Source organism: Vigna radiata, unplaced genomic scaffold, assembly GCF_000741045.1.
Source record: "Vigna radiata var. radiata cultivar VC1973A unplaced genomic scaffold, Vradiata_ver6 scaffold_43, whole genome shotgun sequence".
Taxonomy (NCBI): domain Eukaryota; kingdom Viridiplantae; phylum Streptophyta; class Magnoliopsida; order Fabales; family Fabaceae; genus Vigna; species Vigna radiata.
In genome coordinates, this window is record NW_014542924.1 from 1,844,647 (window position 1) to 1,858,119 (window position 13,473).

Below are 13,473 nucleotides of genomic sequence, written 5' to 3' on the forward strand. Positions count from 1 at the left end.
AACCCCCCACCCCCTTCGTGTTTGACCTGATTCTCGAACCACATTTGGTCCTTGAGAGACGACCTATGAGTCACTTCCTAGTCTATACTGCATTCTTTTATGCACATTAAATTTTGCATGGGGTGTGACACCCATCGTCCTTACATAAATATCTTCGGTGTTGACCGATGTAGTTTCTAGCATCTCGCTCCATAAACTCCATGTTATCATATCCACCTACATATGTGACAATACTAAGGTAACTCTTATTAATGTGGACTCCAGCTTCATCATTGAGCTCCAATGTGCGTTTTGCTTGCATGATCAATTTCCTATTGCCAGGAATTAACTTTGAAGTATTTGGGCATAGGTCATGGTTGTGCTCTAGGTTAACAGTTCTTATAAACCATTTGAAGTCCTTCCTTGCAATGGTTATGCTAGCAGGACATTGTTTGGTTTGGCTAGGAAGTGTTTTCACCTCGGGCTTGATTGAAGAAACATATTTCCCTTCCCTAGAGCACACTAATATTAGGTAGTTGACATTGTTGTAGTTATCCTTTTTTGACGTTCTTGTGCACACAGCAAAACCACATCTAATAGTATAGTTTACGTAAAAAAATTTTGGGTTATCCATTGAATGAAAGCACATATGCAATGTTGGGTCGACGTCCGAATCACTTTCACTAGGGTCATCCAAATTCACATTACACTGAGGCACTTCATTCATATTACTTGTGCTACTATCAATCATAACAAATTCATCAATATTCACATTAGACTCAGGCACTTCAGTCATATTACTTGTCCTGTTATCCATGATAAGAACCTGTACCGAGGCTGACCATAGTGGAATGTCAAGGATTACAAATTAATATTTCAACGTCAAATAATAAATCAAAACAAAATCAACATAATTTTTTTATGGTAATAACAAGATTAAAAGAAAAAATTCATAAATGTAATTAAACAAATGTAATTAAGCACAAACTGAAAAATGTGAATAAAAAGAAAAAATATTAAATAAACATTTGAGTGCCTGCTTCATTGAAATAAACATGAAATTTACACATTCATACCTACACACTTACTTTTTACTGAGCCCTTTATTGAAGGTGATGGTTTCTTCACCAACCTCCAATCAAGAAATAAGTGCAGCCTTCTTAAATGTTCTCCTCAACAACCTCCACAACAACACAGTCAAACGTTTCTTTAATGAAGATGGGTGGAGGAAGGCACAACGTTCACATATAAAGTAGAAAGCTCAAGTATTTTGGAGGGAAGAACACAATGAAGTTTACAAGGTACGTTGAAAGAGTGTGTATTGAGTTCGTTTTCTCTCTCCAATGTTACATTAATTGCAACGAAAACCCACATTAAATGCAAGTTCAATCCAGCAAGCAAAAATATTTTCTCTTTCACCTTTTAGTGTGAAAAAGTAACTGTCTCGTCACCCAAGGATGCTTTTGCCATTAATTCAATCACTCACGTAGTAACTAAAGTTTTTAATATTATATTATATAATTAAATTTTTAAATTATAATTCAATAACTTGGTCAAGAGGTCTTTAAATACGTCGCACATGACCATTGTTAAGCAATCCAGTTGAATATATTTGTAAGTGTAATAAAATTATTTAAATTCCTCTGTCCTAATATTGTCTTCCCAATATTGTATTATCCATAACCATTCATTATTTTTCATGCAGATTATTGAAGGATAAACATGGGTGCATGGGAAGACCTTGTTTATGATGACGATGTGCTTGAATCTTTTCTGAAAAAATGTGATGGTTCTGCATCGCTTATACCTGGTCCAGCAGGTAATGTTCAAGTTGCTTTACTGAATAGGACAAATACAGAACAACCAAAATCCACACAAGAATTTAATAGTGATGTTGCTCAGGCAACATTTGAAAGAGATTTCAACTCAAATGCTTGGAAATGGGCAGAAATGTTTATTCAACACCATGGTATACCTTAATTTGAAATTATGTGTATAAAAATGTGTAATCCAATGACAATGTTTGATATGTTGTTGACATGACTTTCACAATAGCAGAACTAGTAATTGATGGAAAAATGGAGAACTTGAACTCCCTTAAAGAGGCAAAATCATCACATGTCCTTCCATTTCTTTCCTGCATATTGAAAGAATGCAAGCCAAATGGTTTGGGAGATATGCATCTGACAGTCAAGATATTTTTTGTTTTAATGAATTTTTTTTGTTGTTTATGCCAACTAATGAATGATTAAATGTAACCAGGATCCAACAAGGACAATGAAGGTTTCGTTGCACAAGAAAGTTCTTCAAGATCCTCAATATGGAGATAATATTGGATTTGGATCCGTTATGATACTCAATCTTGTAACACATCCTTTCAGTACCTAAACTGAAATCACTTTTAATTTGCATTCATTGATGTTTTTTATATTAATCATGTATGTTTAATTTAGATACAATGCTTCAATGGATTTGGAAAAGACTATTACCTTAATATCATCCATCGAAACGTAGTCAAAGTTTTTGCAGCTGACATTTGTCCTCCTACGATTGAGCTGGTGAAGGAAACCACAAAACCTACCATTCGACTACCTATGTAGGGAGAAAAATTAAGCAGGTCAATGACATCCTCAGCAAATTCGTTCCACCACCATCTGAGCAACCATCATCCTCCAAACCAACAAACAACATTTAGTCTTTTATTTATATATTTTGTTCAATAATTTTTAATTCAGCTGAACTTATAACTTATTTTGGATGACTGTAATCGTACTTTATAACCACTTCAACAATTGGTGGGATGACTGTAATAATATAAACCTAGGCTTAGATTGTCTTAATGTCTATCATAATGATGTTATGTTAAAACTCCAATCATGAAGGTCAACAAAATGCAATGATTAATGTTATATTTGTTATAACCACAAAATTATAAAACCATTAGAAAGAATGAGCCTGGTCCTCTGCATTTGAAAATGAGGCTCCTCCAGTTGAGGTTTGTGTCCAAACCCTTGAATTGACTCGCGTAATCGTTTACCAACCTCTCGTAAACGATTACCACTTACTTCTCTACTGCGCAGGTGTGTGGAATTCATCCAACTTGATGGAATCACAACCATGGATGAATTCATCCCTACTGGGGTGTCCAAACAACACCTTCCACACTTATAAACACACTTCTATAACAGTTTCAATTAAAAACCATTTGATTTATGCAGAACCATTACAAAGAGTCACCATGTTCCTCTGCGTTTGAAAATGAGGCTCCTCAAGTTGAGGTTTGTGTCCAAATCCTTGAATTGACTCGCGTAGTCGTTTACCAACCTCTGGTAAACGATTACCAATTTGTTCTCTGATGCACAGGTGTGTGGACTTCATCCAACTTGATGGAATCACAACCATGGATGATTTCCTCCCTCTTGGGGTGTCCAAACAACACCTCCCACACTATAAACACAGTTCCATAACAGTTTCAATTCAAAACCATTGGATTTATGCAAAACCATTAGAAAGAATGACCATGGTCCTCTGCGTTTGAAAATGAGGCTCCTCCAGTTGAGGTTTGTGTCCAAATCCTTGAATTGACTCGCGTAATTGTTTACCAACTTCTAGTAAACGATTACCACTTACTTCTCTACTGCACATGTGTGTGGAATTCATCCAACTTGATGGAATCAAAACCATGGATGATTTCCTCCCTCCTCAGGTGTCCAAACAACACCTCCCACACTATAAACACAGTTCCACAACAGTTTCAATTCAAAAACATTGGATTTATGCAAAACCATTACATAGAATGACCCTAGTCCTCCGCGTTTGAAAATGAGGCTCCTCTAGTTGAGGTTTGTGTCCAAATCCTTGAATTGACTCGCGTAATCATTTACAAACCTCTGGTAATCGATTACCACTTACTTCTCTGCTGCACAGGTGTGTGGACTTCATCCAACTTGATGGAATCACAACCATGGATGATTTCCTCCCTCCTAGGGTGTCCAAACAACACCTCCCACACTATAAACACAGTTCCATAACAGTTTTAATTCAAAACCATTGGATTTATGCAAAACCATTACAAAGAATGACCTTGGTCCTCTGCATTTGAAAATGAGGCTCCTCTAGTTGAGGTTTGTGTCCAAATCCTTGAATTGACTCGCGTAATCGTTTACCAACCTCTGGTAAACGATTACCACTTACTTCTCTGCTGCACAGGTGTGTGGACTTCATCCAACTTGATGAAATCACAACCATGGATGATTTCCTCCCTCCTGGGGTGTCCAAACCACACCTCCCACACTATAAACAATATTCCATAACAGTTTCAATTCAAAACCATTGGATTTATGCAAAACCATTGCAAGGAATGACCCTGGTCCTCTGCGTTTGAAAATGAGGCTCCTCCAGTTGAGGTTTGTATCCAAATCCTTGAATTGACTCGTGTAATTGTTTACCAACCTTTGGTAAACGATTACCACTTACTTCTCTGTTGCACAGGTGTATGGACTTCATCCAACTTGATGGAATCACAACCACGGATGATTTCCTCCCTCCTGGGGTGTCCAAACCACACCTCCCACACTATAAACACAGTTCCATAACAGTTTCAATTCAAAACCATTGGATTTATACAAAACCATTACAAAGAATGACTTTGGTCCTCTGCGTTTGAAAATAAGGCTCCTTCAGTTGAGGTTTGTGTCCAAATCCTTGAATTGACTCGTGTAATTGTTTACCAACCTCTGGTAAACGATTACCACTTACTTCTCTACTGCACAGGTGTGTGGACTTCATCCAACTTGATGGAATCACAACCATGGATGATTGCCTCCCTCCTGGGGTGTCCAAACAACACCTCCCACACTATAAACACAGTTTCATAACAGTTTCAATTCTAAACCATTGGATTTCTGCAAAACCCTTATAAAGAGTCACCATGGTCCTCTGCGTTTGGATTTAAGGCTCCTGCTATTGAGATTTGTGTTCAAATCCTTGAATTGACTCGCGTAATCGTTTACCAACCTCTGTAAACTATTACCACTTAATGTGTGGACTGCATCCAACTTTAAAAACTTTGTTTTTATTTAAACGAATTGTTAATATCGCGCTTTGGTTTACACACACGATGTAAATAAAAGGACATTGCAAATCACCTTATCATCAACATTGTAATCTTATACATATATAAGTGGAGATCAACAAATCATCAACAATGTGATATTATATATATGTCATTTGTACAGTGTACAATGTATTTGAAATACATATAAAGATGTAACAAATCTTAACAATCCTGCAAAAACCCATATTTATGTAGCGCTTCCATTCTTGCAATGTTGTCGTTGTCCAGGATCCAGTCCTTTACGTAGTTCTTTCTAATTTCACGCAACTCCTCCTGAAACAAAATGTTATTTACTTTAGATATAAACAACACCATCATCTTAAATTGCTAACAATCAAATTTATGCTTACATTCGTATATTGCGGCATGCTCATGCTGTTATATTTGTCCTCTCCATCCCAAATTTCCACTGCTTTTAAAATTATCACTCCACAATCGAATCTGAAATCAAAGAAATAAATATATAAATTATGACAACATACATTAATGAAAGCACCAAATTATTTACATACAATGATTAAAACAACTTACAAGTTTGGTTGGGATGGTATGTTTGATACTTGAACAAACAAATGAGCAATACTCCCTTCGGGTCTATTGTATAACATACAAAAACATTTCGCCATATTTTGATCCTAACAAAGAAGTACATTAACCAGTTCACAAAATGATCATTAAATGACATGAACAATTACTGAAAAATGTAAACTGTGATATCATACCACAAATGTGTCAATCCTCTTACGATCTTTCACAGCCTTGTTTAATGAGTCAATGATAGATATTCGTAATGTTTTGAGGTTCACTGCATAGCACCACCAGTGTTCATCATGGCAAAATGACATAAACAACTACAAACAAAGAAAATCAAATGTCAATACATGAACATACTACATTTGCCAAACATAATAATAACACATTAAACTAACTCGCAAAGTCAGTTGTGGGAATGTTTGCAAGACCAAAATGATCAGACCTTATAGGTCGCGTAATTACGAAGGGTATACACATGTTGATTTTTTTCCATTTTCCTATAATCATTGATAATATGGCCCTGTCAACAATTCCAAATGCTTAATGCCTTTTACATTATTTCTACCAACAAAAATATCATATGAAATAAATTATGATTTACCGCATATAAAGAACTAAAATGAACCCTCTTCACAACACCGGTCAACCTGTTTCGAAAGTGCATAAACATTGTATAAGCAAATAACACCACCTACACAATTCAAATTCTCCAAATAAATAACATAAATAACAACAATAAAAACTAACACAAGTCACATCATACTAACCATGTTATCAACATATGTACATGGCGCTAAAGTCTGCATAGATTTTGTGTTCAACGACTGCCCAAGGATTTCACAGACAACCTTGAAAAAATACAAATATTATTAAATCACACACGAATACCTTTCACATATCACAAATGAAATTCAAAACATTTACCTATGTGGTATGTCTCTAACGCTGACTGCAGTGAACAATTTCTCAACATCGACATCGGTGGTTGAATCACCCACAAACTTGCGCAACGGTACATGCTCTTCATGATCGTCATTGTCACCATCATCAACATGAATATAATCAAGAAGATGGTCGGATGGTGCAGCTTCGTTAGATGGTGCAGCTTTGTGATGTTTAGTTGGTGGTTCTTAATCCCCTAAAGGGTCTTCATCAACTCCACCAACACATCCTTCATGACCTACAACAACACCTTCTTCATGATTAGAAAGATCAGCTTCTTCGTTATAGAATGGAAAAATTCACGAAGGTCCATTAACTCCTTCGTAAGGATTCCAATTCTGGCATTCAATGACATTATTTCAGAATTGGCTTTCCTAACCATCTCCTCTGCACTTGCTTCCCAAGTGCCGTCATCGGATGTATCTTCATCTGTTTCCGGAAGGGTGGATGGTTCACCCTTCGTTTCTTCATAATTCGTTTCTTCACCAATTCCTCCGTCATCCATGTCAAAAGCAGCACGCACTTCCGGCATTTCAAGATCGATCGTACTTAAGCATCACTCCATATTTAACTATAGCAAACACAAAAAACTAAATTACTCAAATATATCCATCAATATTTACAAAAACAAAATTCATAAAACTTTGAAAGGCTTACTTCTCCAATCTTAAAGATATTTTCAATTGTTTCTTCCGTTCCCGCATAAGGGAGCCATCACCATATGCGCGGGAACAACCTTTGAGAACGATGACCGTGCAAGGATAGTCTTTCCACGACCTAAGCCTTAAAATATCAAAACAAACATTTAGCCAATATTTACAACGCTTTCAAACTAAATTGTTCAGTAAATAATGTTACTTGTAGCACAACTACATTGCCACTAAGACCCAGTGACTTGGAGATTTAGCCAGACATTATTTTCTTCTTACACTTGTTTAAATTTTGTACAATGTTATTATATACACAAGATGCCCAATCATACAAACACAAACTATCTAAATCATCTAAAACTGAGCAAGGCATGTTACAAACATGTTTAGACTTCCTAGGAAAATAAAATGTTACTAAACAAACTAAAATGTATAACCTACACACCACATCCACCTCTATGTCCTCATCCCTTACAATCAAATGAAACATCTGAATCAGGTCCTTCTTTGTCGTGGTTCTGGGATTAAACATGTCACCAACCAATCCAACTAAACATTCATCAAAAGTAACGTCTAGACCACCTATGTCTAAATCTGTGGCCATGAAAACATCGACAACAGTAAAAGGAACCAATCGCTGACACACCCTAAAACTAACATCATTACCAACCCACCATTTAACCATCGCCTTCAATAATTTTATATTCACTTCAATAGGGTTTAAAATGTTCATGTATCAATTAAAAGGGGTCATATTAAGACGCTCTATATGAGAGTCTCGTAGTTTGGCATTCATTTCAAGAATGGTCGCCGAATCCATGGAAATACGAAACCGCCACTACATTCACACGTTATACATCATCCATACGAATAAAACAATAAATTTTATCTTACACTTGGTTTTCTTGATGCCATTGGACCTGCAGTGATAACAATGCCCACAAAAATAGTTAGGTTTCACCAAAGAAAAAACCCTCTCTATTTGAGATTAGGTTAGAGTAAGTTTGCAGTTCCACTTACCCCAAACAACGACGAAAGCAACAAGGGTACAGGGAGGGCTTCAATAGTGCACACCAAGGATGCCCAAGACACCCACAATGACAGAGCACTCACACAAAGCGACCGAGAGCAACGACGGAGAAAGAGCAACAAGAGCGACGACGGAGAAAGACCAACGAGAGCCATGAGAGAGAAAGACCAACGAGAGGAACACGGAGAAAAAGCAACAAGACCAACAGGAGACAAAGAGAAAGGAGAGGAACGACAACACGAGAGAATGAAGCAATGAAAGAGGGTACGAAATAAAAATTCATTCTCTTTGCTTTCCAATTATGCCCCTCACTTCATTTAAAAACCTGATTTCTTTTTTTAATAACTCGGCCAATCGACATATCGTTTCCGAACCATTTATTACAAAATTAACTATCTATTAAAAATATGATTCTACTAAGTATATATTTAATAAAAAAAAAAAAACTGTTGTCAGTTCACCTCCTCACTTTAAGAGTAGCCAAATCCTTCATCTACAAAACAAAAAAACAAAATTACTGGCATCATTTTATTCTCTTCTATTCAAATATAACCATGTATGCAATCGAATACAAAGTTCTGCGGCATATAGAAATTTAATTTCCGGTAACCAAGTAAGACTTAGAAATAGAAATAATAAACAGAACAAGGGCCAAAATTTATGCATCAACATGTTGATATCATTTTCTAACTAAATTAACAATTTTGTTTCCATCTTCCTACTTATTGCGCAAATTAACATAATGAGATTATAAATCACATTAAAAGTGTCAAAAAGTCAAGATGTTAAATTAAAGAATCACTAGTAAAACCAATTATGCAAATATTTTACTAATATTGTCTTGATACTTTAATTATGTAAATATTTTTTGAATATTTAATTAATTTCACATCTTAGTTCGGCAACTGTGTAAGAGAAATACAGTAATACAGGCCAAAATAAAAAACTATGATTCTAAGAATTACTGAATTTCATGTGGCATATCCTCACCATAAATTATAATGACAAGATAGCATAAAGGAACAAATCTTAGAAACAAAAATTAGGAAGTTGGCTACTCCTACTCACTTCAACAGAGTACAAGATAAATACAAAAATGATGGTACATGACCAGTACGTATGAGAACAATGCTCTCTATGAATTACTGCAATAACTTTTTTCCTTTGAATTGACTTCCTCGTAGTATTGGACTCCTACCATTCATAGAGACTCTGGACTAGTGGAAGGCCTGATTCTTGCTGGCATTCGCAAATATTTCAAAGAATTTTTAGGCGTGATAGACATTTTGTTCAAGTCCGGGTTAAAATCAAGATCTTCAACAGTCACCATCATATCATCATCAATCATATCTTTTGTATTAGTGTCAACAAAATCATCATCTGTCACTTCACTGCCACTCTCACTGACTTCGGAAACATTATCATCATCGTCATCGTATGTAGTTTTGACTTTTGACCAACGAACAAAATGTGGTCTAATGTAGCTGGTGATGGATTGATAGTTGCAGTGGAGAGCAAAATCAGCATGAGCATAAAACTTAACCAGGTAACATGCCAAGGTCAAATGACATAAATTCAGATAAATAAAACTAACCTTTCACTTTTCTTCAATAAACATGGATCAAACGGAAAGAACATGTCAAGTCTATCCATTCCGCCAAAAGCCTTGGAAAGATCAGACTCGAGCATGTCATTGAAAACGAATGACTCTGATACCATGAAAAGTTTAGCAGCCTTTGCCTGTCTAAGAAATTCCACTACTACGGTAGGCAAACACACCTGATACATAAATTTATGTTAAACTTAAAAGTTTTGTTCAAAGAGTTCTGACAGTGCAAAACTTCACCCCTTCAAAGGTCACGAGGAAAAGAATATGACGTCTATCTGGATAATCTTTTCCATAAATAATTACAAAAAGAAAATAAAAAATTGACTGTATATAAACTAATATTAGTTTGATGATTAGTTAATATGTTGGCTAAAAATAAACTATTTGGAAAGGTTAATCCAACAAAACCTCAATTAACTGTATATAAACTAATATTAGTTTGATGATTTAACTTTTTCTCATTTTCTTCACCTGAGTTCTTATAAAAAAGTTTCCTCATCATTTTATACACAACTATACAAGATGTTTATATTAACAATCATCACTGTTAAAAGTTAAAAGTGTCTTACCTTCAACGGACACAATTTATGTTTCCAGATTCCCTCCATGGGCATATTAAGTAGCTGCAATTTAAGCCTAGGAACGTCCATGAGAGATCTCATGCGAAAACACAGAATGTACATGATAGCCTGCTCACAACAAAAAATATATATATATATATATAATGAACAATGAAGAATACTGAAAGACATCAGCTTTTCGTCACCCCCAACTAAAAAGGTCAAATGTGATAAGACTCACCTGACACCCAGAATAAAAAACTTGATGTGCTCGTGGGTTCATACCAGAATCACATAACTTACAATAAGCATAACACTGATCAACCAAGCTGAAATCACGAAAAAAGACCATAAAATCAATTAATAACAATTTGCCTCTTCTACTACAAGATAAAGATAACTTTTTTGGTCATAAATGAACAGTTGACATTCAAAATGTTTTCAAACCTTTGTATGATGGTAGTGACCAACGCAGCTGAAAGGAACTTTGCACGAGAGAGATAACTAGCAAGATAAGCAGCAGCACTCATCCTACAATGAATGAAGGCAATTACCGATGTCATGTTCTCTAAATATTGGTTATAAAAAATATTTACATTTGAATATATATTTTATGCACATGTCAACATCCATGTCAGTCCAGTTTTTTAATCATAAAAAAGCATCTCATGATTAAGAGTAGTAGAGCTCACTTCTACAACAAAAGTAAGTTGCAGCAACAAGGGCAACCATTTTTATACAGTAATCAACACATAACAAAGTTATTGAGGGGTTATCATTCCAGTTGCAGCATAAACCACAAAAACAGTTTACAATGTTGTAACTTGACCAGTATTGGTACAAAGTTACACATGTGATAAAATGAAAGAACACATTAAGGCAGTCAAAACCAACTCTAAAATATTTCTCAGCTGCACACATAAGCCCCATTTTACATACATAGTTCATTGAATAGTCAAATGGGTGAATTTTAACCTTTTTACCACAACGAAATACCTTGTTATAGGTGGATTAACATCAGAATCAAACATATCTGCAAGAACCATGGCAAACTTCACACCACATCCTTCAGGGTCCAGTCCACACGCATAGAACATCACAAACTGGAACAAAATAGAGTACTACTGAGAACACAATTCTCAGAAATAGTACCAGTAAGACAAGTTGTAACAACAGTACCTGGGTAAATTTTGACTTGTATGCATTCAGTACAGTTTTCTGGAATGAATGAAGTAGAATTTCGAATACCTAACAGAAGATAACAAGAGTATTAAGATGAAACCATGTTGATACAAAGTTTAAATGTGTTTTGTGCCCTAATGTTGAAACTATGAGCATAATTTTATAGATGGGAATACCTCAGCCAATCGGCCACTGCTTTCACAGGATTCAAGGTGCAATAAAGCTAGCACAATTAGGTTATCTAATTTTTCAACAACCTTATTGCCTTGCAAATTTTTCCTATTTAACAACTCTGACTGAGGCTGTAAAATGAAGACAAGAAATTCATGAGATAACACATAAGAAGCAAGAAATTAAACAAATACAATACAGACATAAAATTGTACTAATAAACATAAAACAGGCAAAAAATACAGAACCAAGGATAGGAATAAGAGATTTCTCTCCTTCAAGCAAATATAATTTTTTTTATCGGCTCAAGCAAATATAATTAAATTAACTTTATAACTTCTGAGCAACCAAATAAACTCGGCTCAGTCATTTTAATTGTCAAAGAACACATCATTTAATCATAGTATGAACTTCAAATAAATAATAAGAAGCATACCATACTATCAGAGTTCTCATCATCCTCTGCAAATTTAATAATATCTTCTAACTCCATATCAAATATGCCTCTGGTATCTTCTTGCAAGATTCCATCCCATCCAATTTCCACCTACATCCATTTTAATAAATATGAATGGCCAAATGATTTCTTTGAGAAAAATTTCAAGGGAGAATTAATTAACTTACATCCAACTCTAGCAACCTATCCACAAGGGCAGGCAGCACTGTAGAACCGACAGTTTCTCCAATTGCACCACTCTCCAACTTTAACATATTCTCAACATATAGGACAATCTCCTACAAGCAACAAAAAAGTGAACTCTGATGAAAAAGACACTCTCCATAGTCTATATAAATAAATAATGTATTTCTACAGACTGTTTTGAAATAAAAAATGCACATTAAGTGTAAATATAACTTAAATAACCACTATACTTTCTCCATAATGAACAGTTTAGATACTGGTCATCGAATGCAAAATTGACAAGCTAAAATAGTATAATGGCTAATTGACATCCAGCTAATTGATACACCATTACATAATAGTGATACACAACAAATTCACTTAGTTGCCTCTGGAGAAAATCATATGAACTCACACGATCATAACTGAAGACACTAGGCATGTTCTGGACAACTATTGGACATAGTCGCAAGGGTGCAAGAGGCACCAAATCAGCTATCTCTTTCAAAGCCGCATGCACCCGAGACAGAACTTTATTTTTCCTGTTAATTCCATTCTCTTTATCCAGAGAATCATAGATGTAAAAAGGGGGCACAAAATGTTTCACGAGCATCTCCAAACACCAATCAATATATTTTCCATTAGTAGCAGCCTGCAGACAAAATATACCAGCATCAAACTTATCAGATTTTGACAAGTGGCTCTATGATTACAAATATCCAGTGGTGACACAAAAGAATCATGTACCAAAGATGTAATGAGTTCCAGCAGTGCATCCATAACCTCAGTTCCATAATTCCAGAGGCTCATTCTTGAAACCTGAGCAAAAATTCCACCAAAATCAATCATCCTTCAAGGAGGAAGAATTTGAAGTCCCAAACACGTCCGAGTAAATAAAAATCTTACAGCAAAGAGAAGAGATTCGTGATGATCAGAATCTATATAGGACACTGCTCCAGAAAGTGCCTTCAAAGTTGTCTGCAGCAGTGGGATACAACATTACAAGACGATATTAGCACAAAGAATTAGATTTAAGCCCACAAAAAAAAAAAAAAAAAAAAAAAACAAATCAAATTAA

General features: G+C 35.3%; 3 protein-coding genes across 5 annotated transcripts in view; all 3 read right to left on the reverse strand.

Moving 5' to 3' along the window:
* Positions 1 to 5,199: 5,199 nt before the first annotated feature.
* Positions 5,200 to 6,539, reverse strand: LOC111240993. 2 transcript variants are annotated; one of them, XM_022777230.1, is made up of 7 exons: positions 6,397 to 6,539; positions 6,231 to 6,276; positions 6,072 to 6,149; positions 5,818 to 5,946; positions 5,627 to 5,730; positions 5,446 to 5,536; positions 5,200 to 5,368 (listed from the first exon to the last, which is right to left on the reverse strand). In XM_022777230.1, exons 1-7 carry the CDS (start codon positions 6,408 to 6,410, stop codon positions 5,258 to 5,260), a joined length of 573 nt encoding a protein of 190 aa, XP_022632951.1. In that variant the 5' UTR covers positions 6,411 to 6,539; the 3' UTR covers positions 5,200 to 5,257. The 2 variants fall into 2 exon arrangements, with proteins under 2 accessions (XP_022632951.1, XP_022632950.1); XM_022777229.1 differs by lacking the exon at positions 6,397 to 6,539 and having other exon boundaries at positions 6,231 to 6,306.
* Positions 6,532 to 9,098, reverse strand: LOC111240994. Its single transcript, XM_022777231.1, has 4 exons — positions 8,242 to 9,098; positions 8,116 to 8,141; positions 7,229 to 7,354; positions 6,532 to 7,142 (listed from the first exon to the last, which is right to left on the reverse strand). The coding sequence occupies exons 1-4, from the start codon at positions 8,404 to 8,406 to the stop codon at positions 7,139 to 7,141; spliced, it is 321 nt and encodes a 106-aa protein (XP_022632952.1). The 5' UTR covers positions 8,407 to 9,098; the 3' UTR covers positions 6,532 to 7,138.
* A 114-nt stretch (positions 9,099 to 9,212) lies between these two features.
* LOC106752777 (RNA polymerase I-specific transcription initiation factor RRN3) overlaps positions 9,213 to 13,473 on the reverse strand; it is a 5,047-nt gene continuing 786 nt past the window's right edge. For both annotated transcript variants that reach the window (XM_014634542.2, XM_014634543.2), the window contains exons 4-16: positions 13,302 to 13,373; positions 13,143 to 13,214; positions 12,811 to 13,047; positions 12,398 to 12,508; positions 12,210 to 12,320; positions 11,779 to 11,904; positions 11,600 to 11,668; positions 11,417 to 11,523; positions 10,868 to 10,951; positions 10,662 to 10,749; positions 10,430 to 10,549; positions 9,846 to 10,030; positions 9,213 to 9,735 (exon numbers count right to left, since the gene is read on the reverse strand). In XM_014634542.2, the coding sequence (XP_014490028.1) occupies positions 9,453 to 9,735; positions 9,846 to 10,030; positions 10,430 to 10,549; positions 10,662 to 10,749; positions 10,868 to 10,951; positions 11,417 to 11,523; positions 11,600 to 11,668; positions 11,779 to 11,904; positions 12,210 to 12,320; positions 12,398 to 12,508; positions 12,811 to 13,047; positions 13,143 to 13,214; positions 13,302 to 13,373 (1,665 nt within the window). In that variant the 3' untranslated portion in view covers positions 9,213 to 9,452. The remainder of the gene's footprint in view (positions 9,736 to 9,845; positions 10,031 to 10,429; positions 10,550 to 10,661; positions 10,750 to 10,867; positions 10,952 to 11,416; positions 11,524 to 11,599; positions 11,669 to 11,778; positions 11,905 to 12,209; positions 12,321 to 12,397; positions 12,509 to 12,810; positions 13,048 to 13,142; positions 13,215 to 13,301; positions 13,374 to 13,473) is intronic.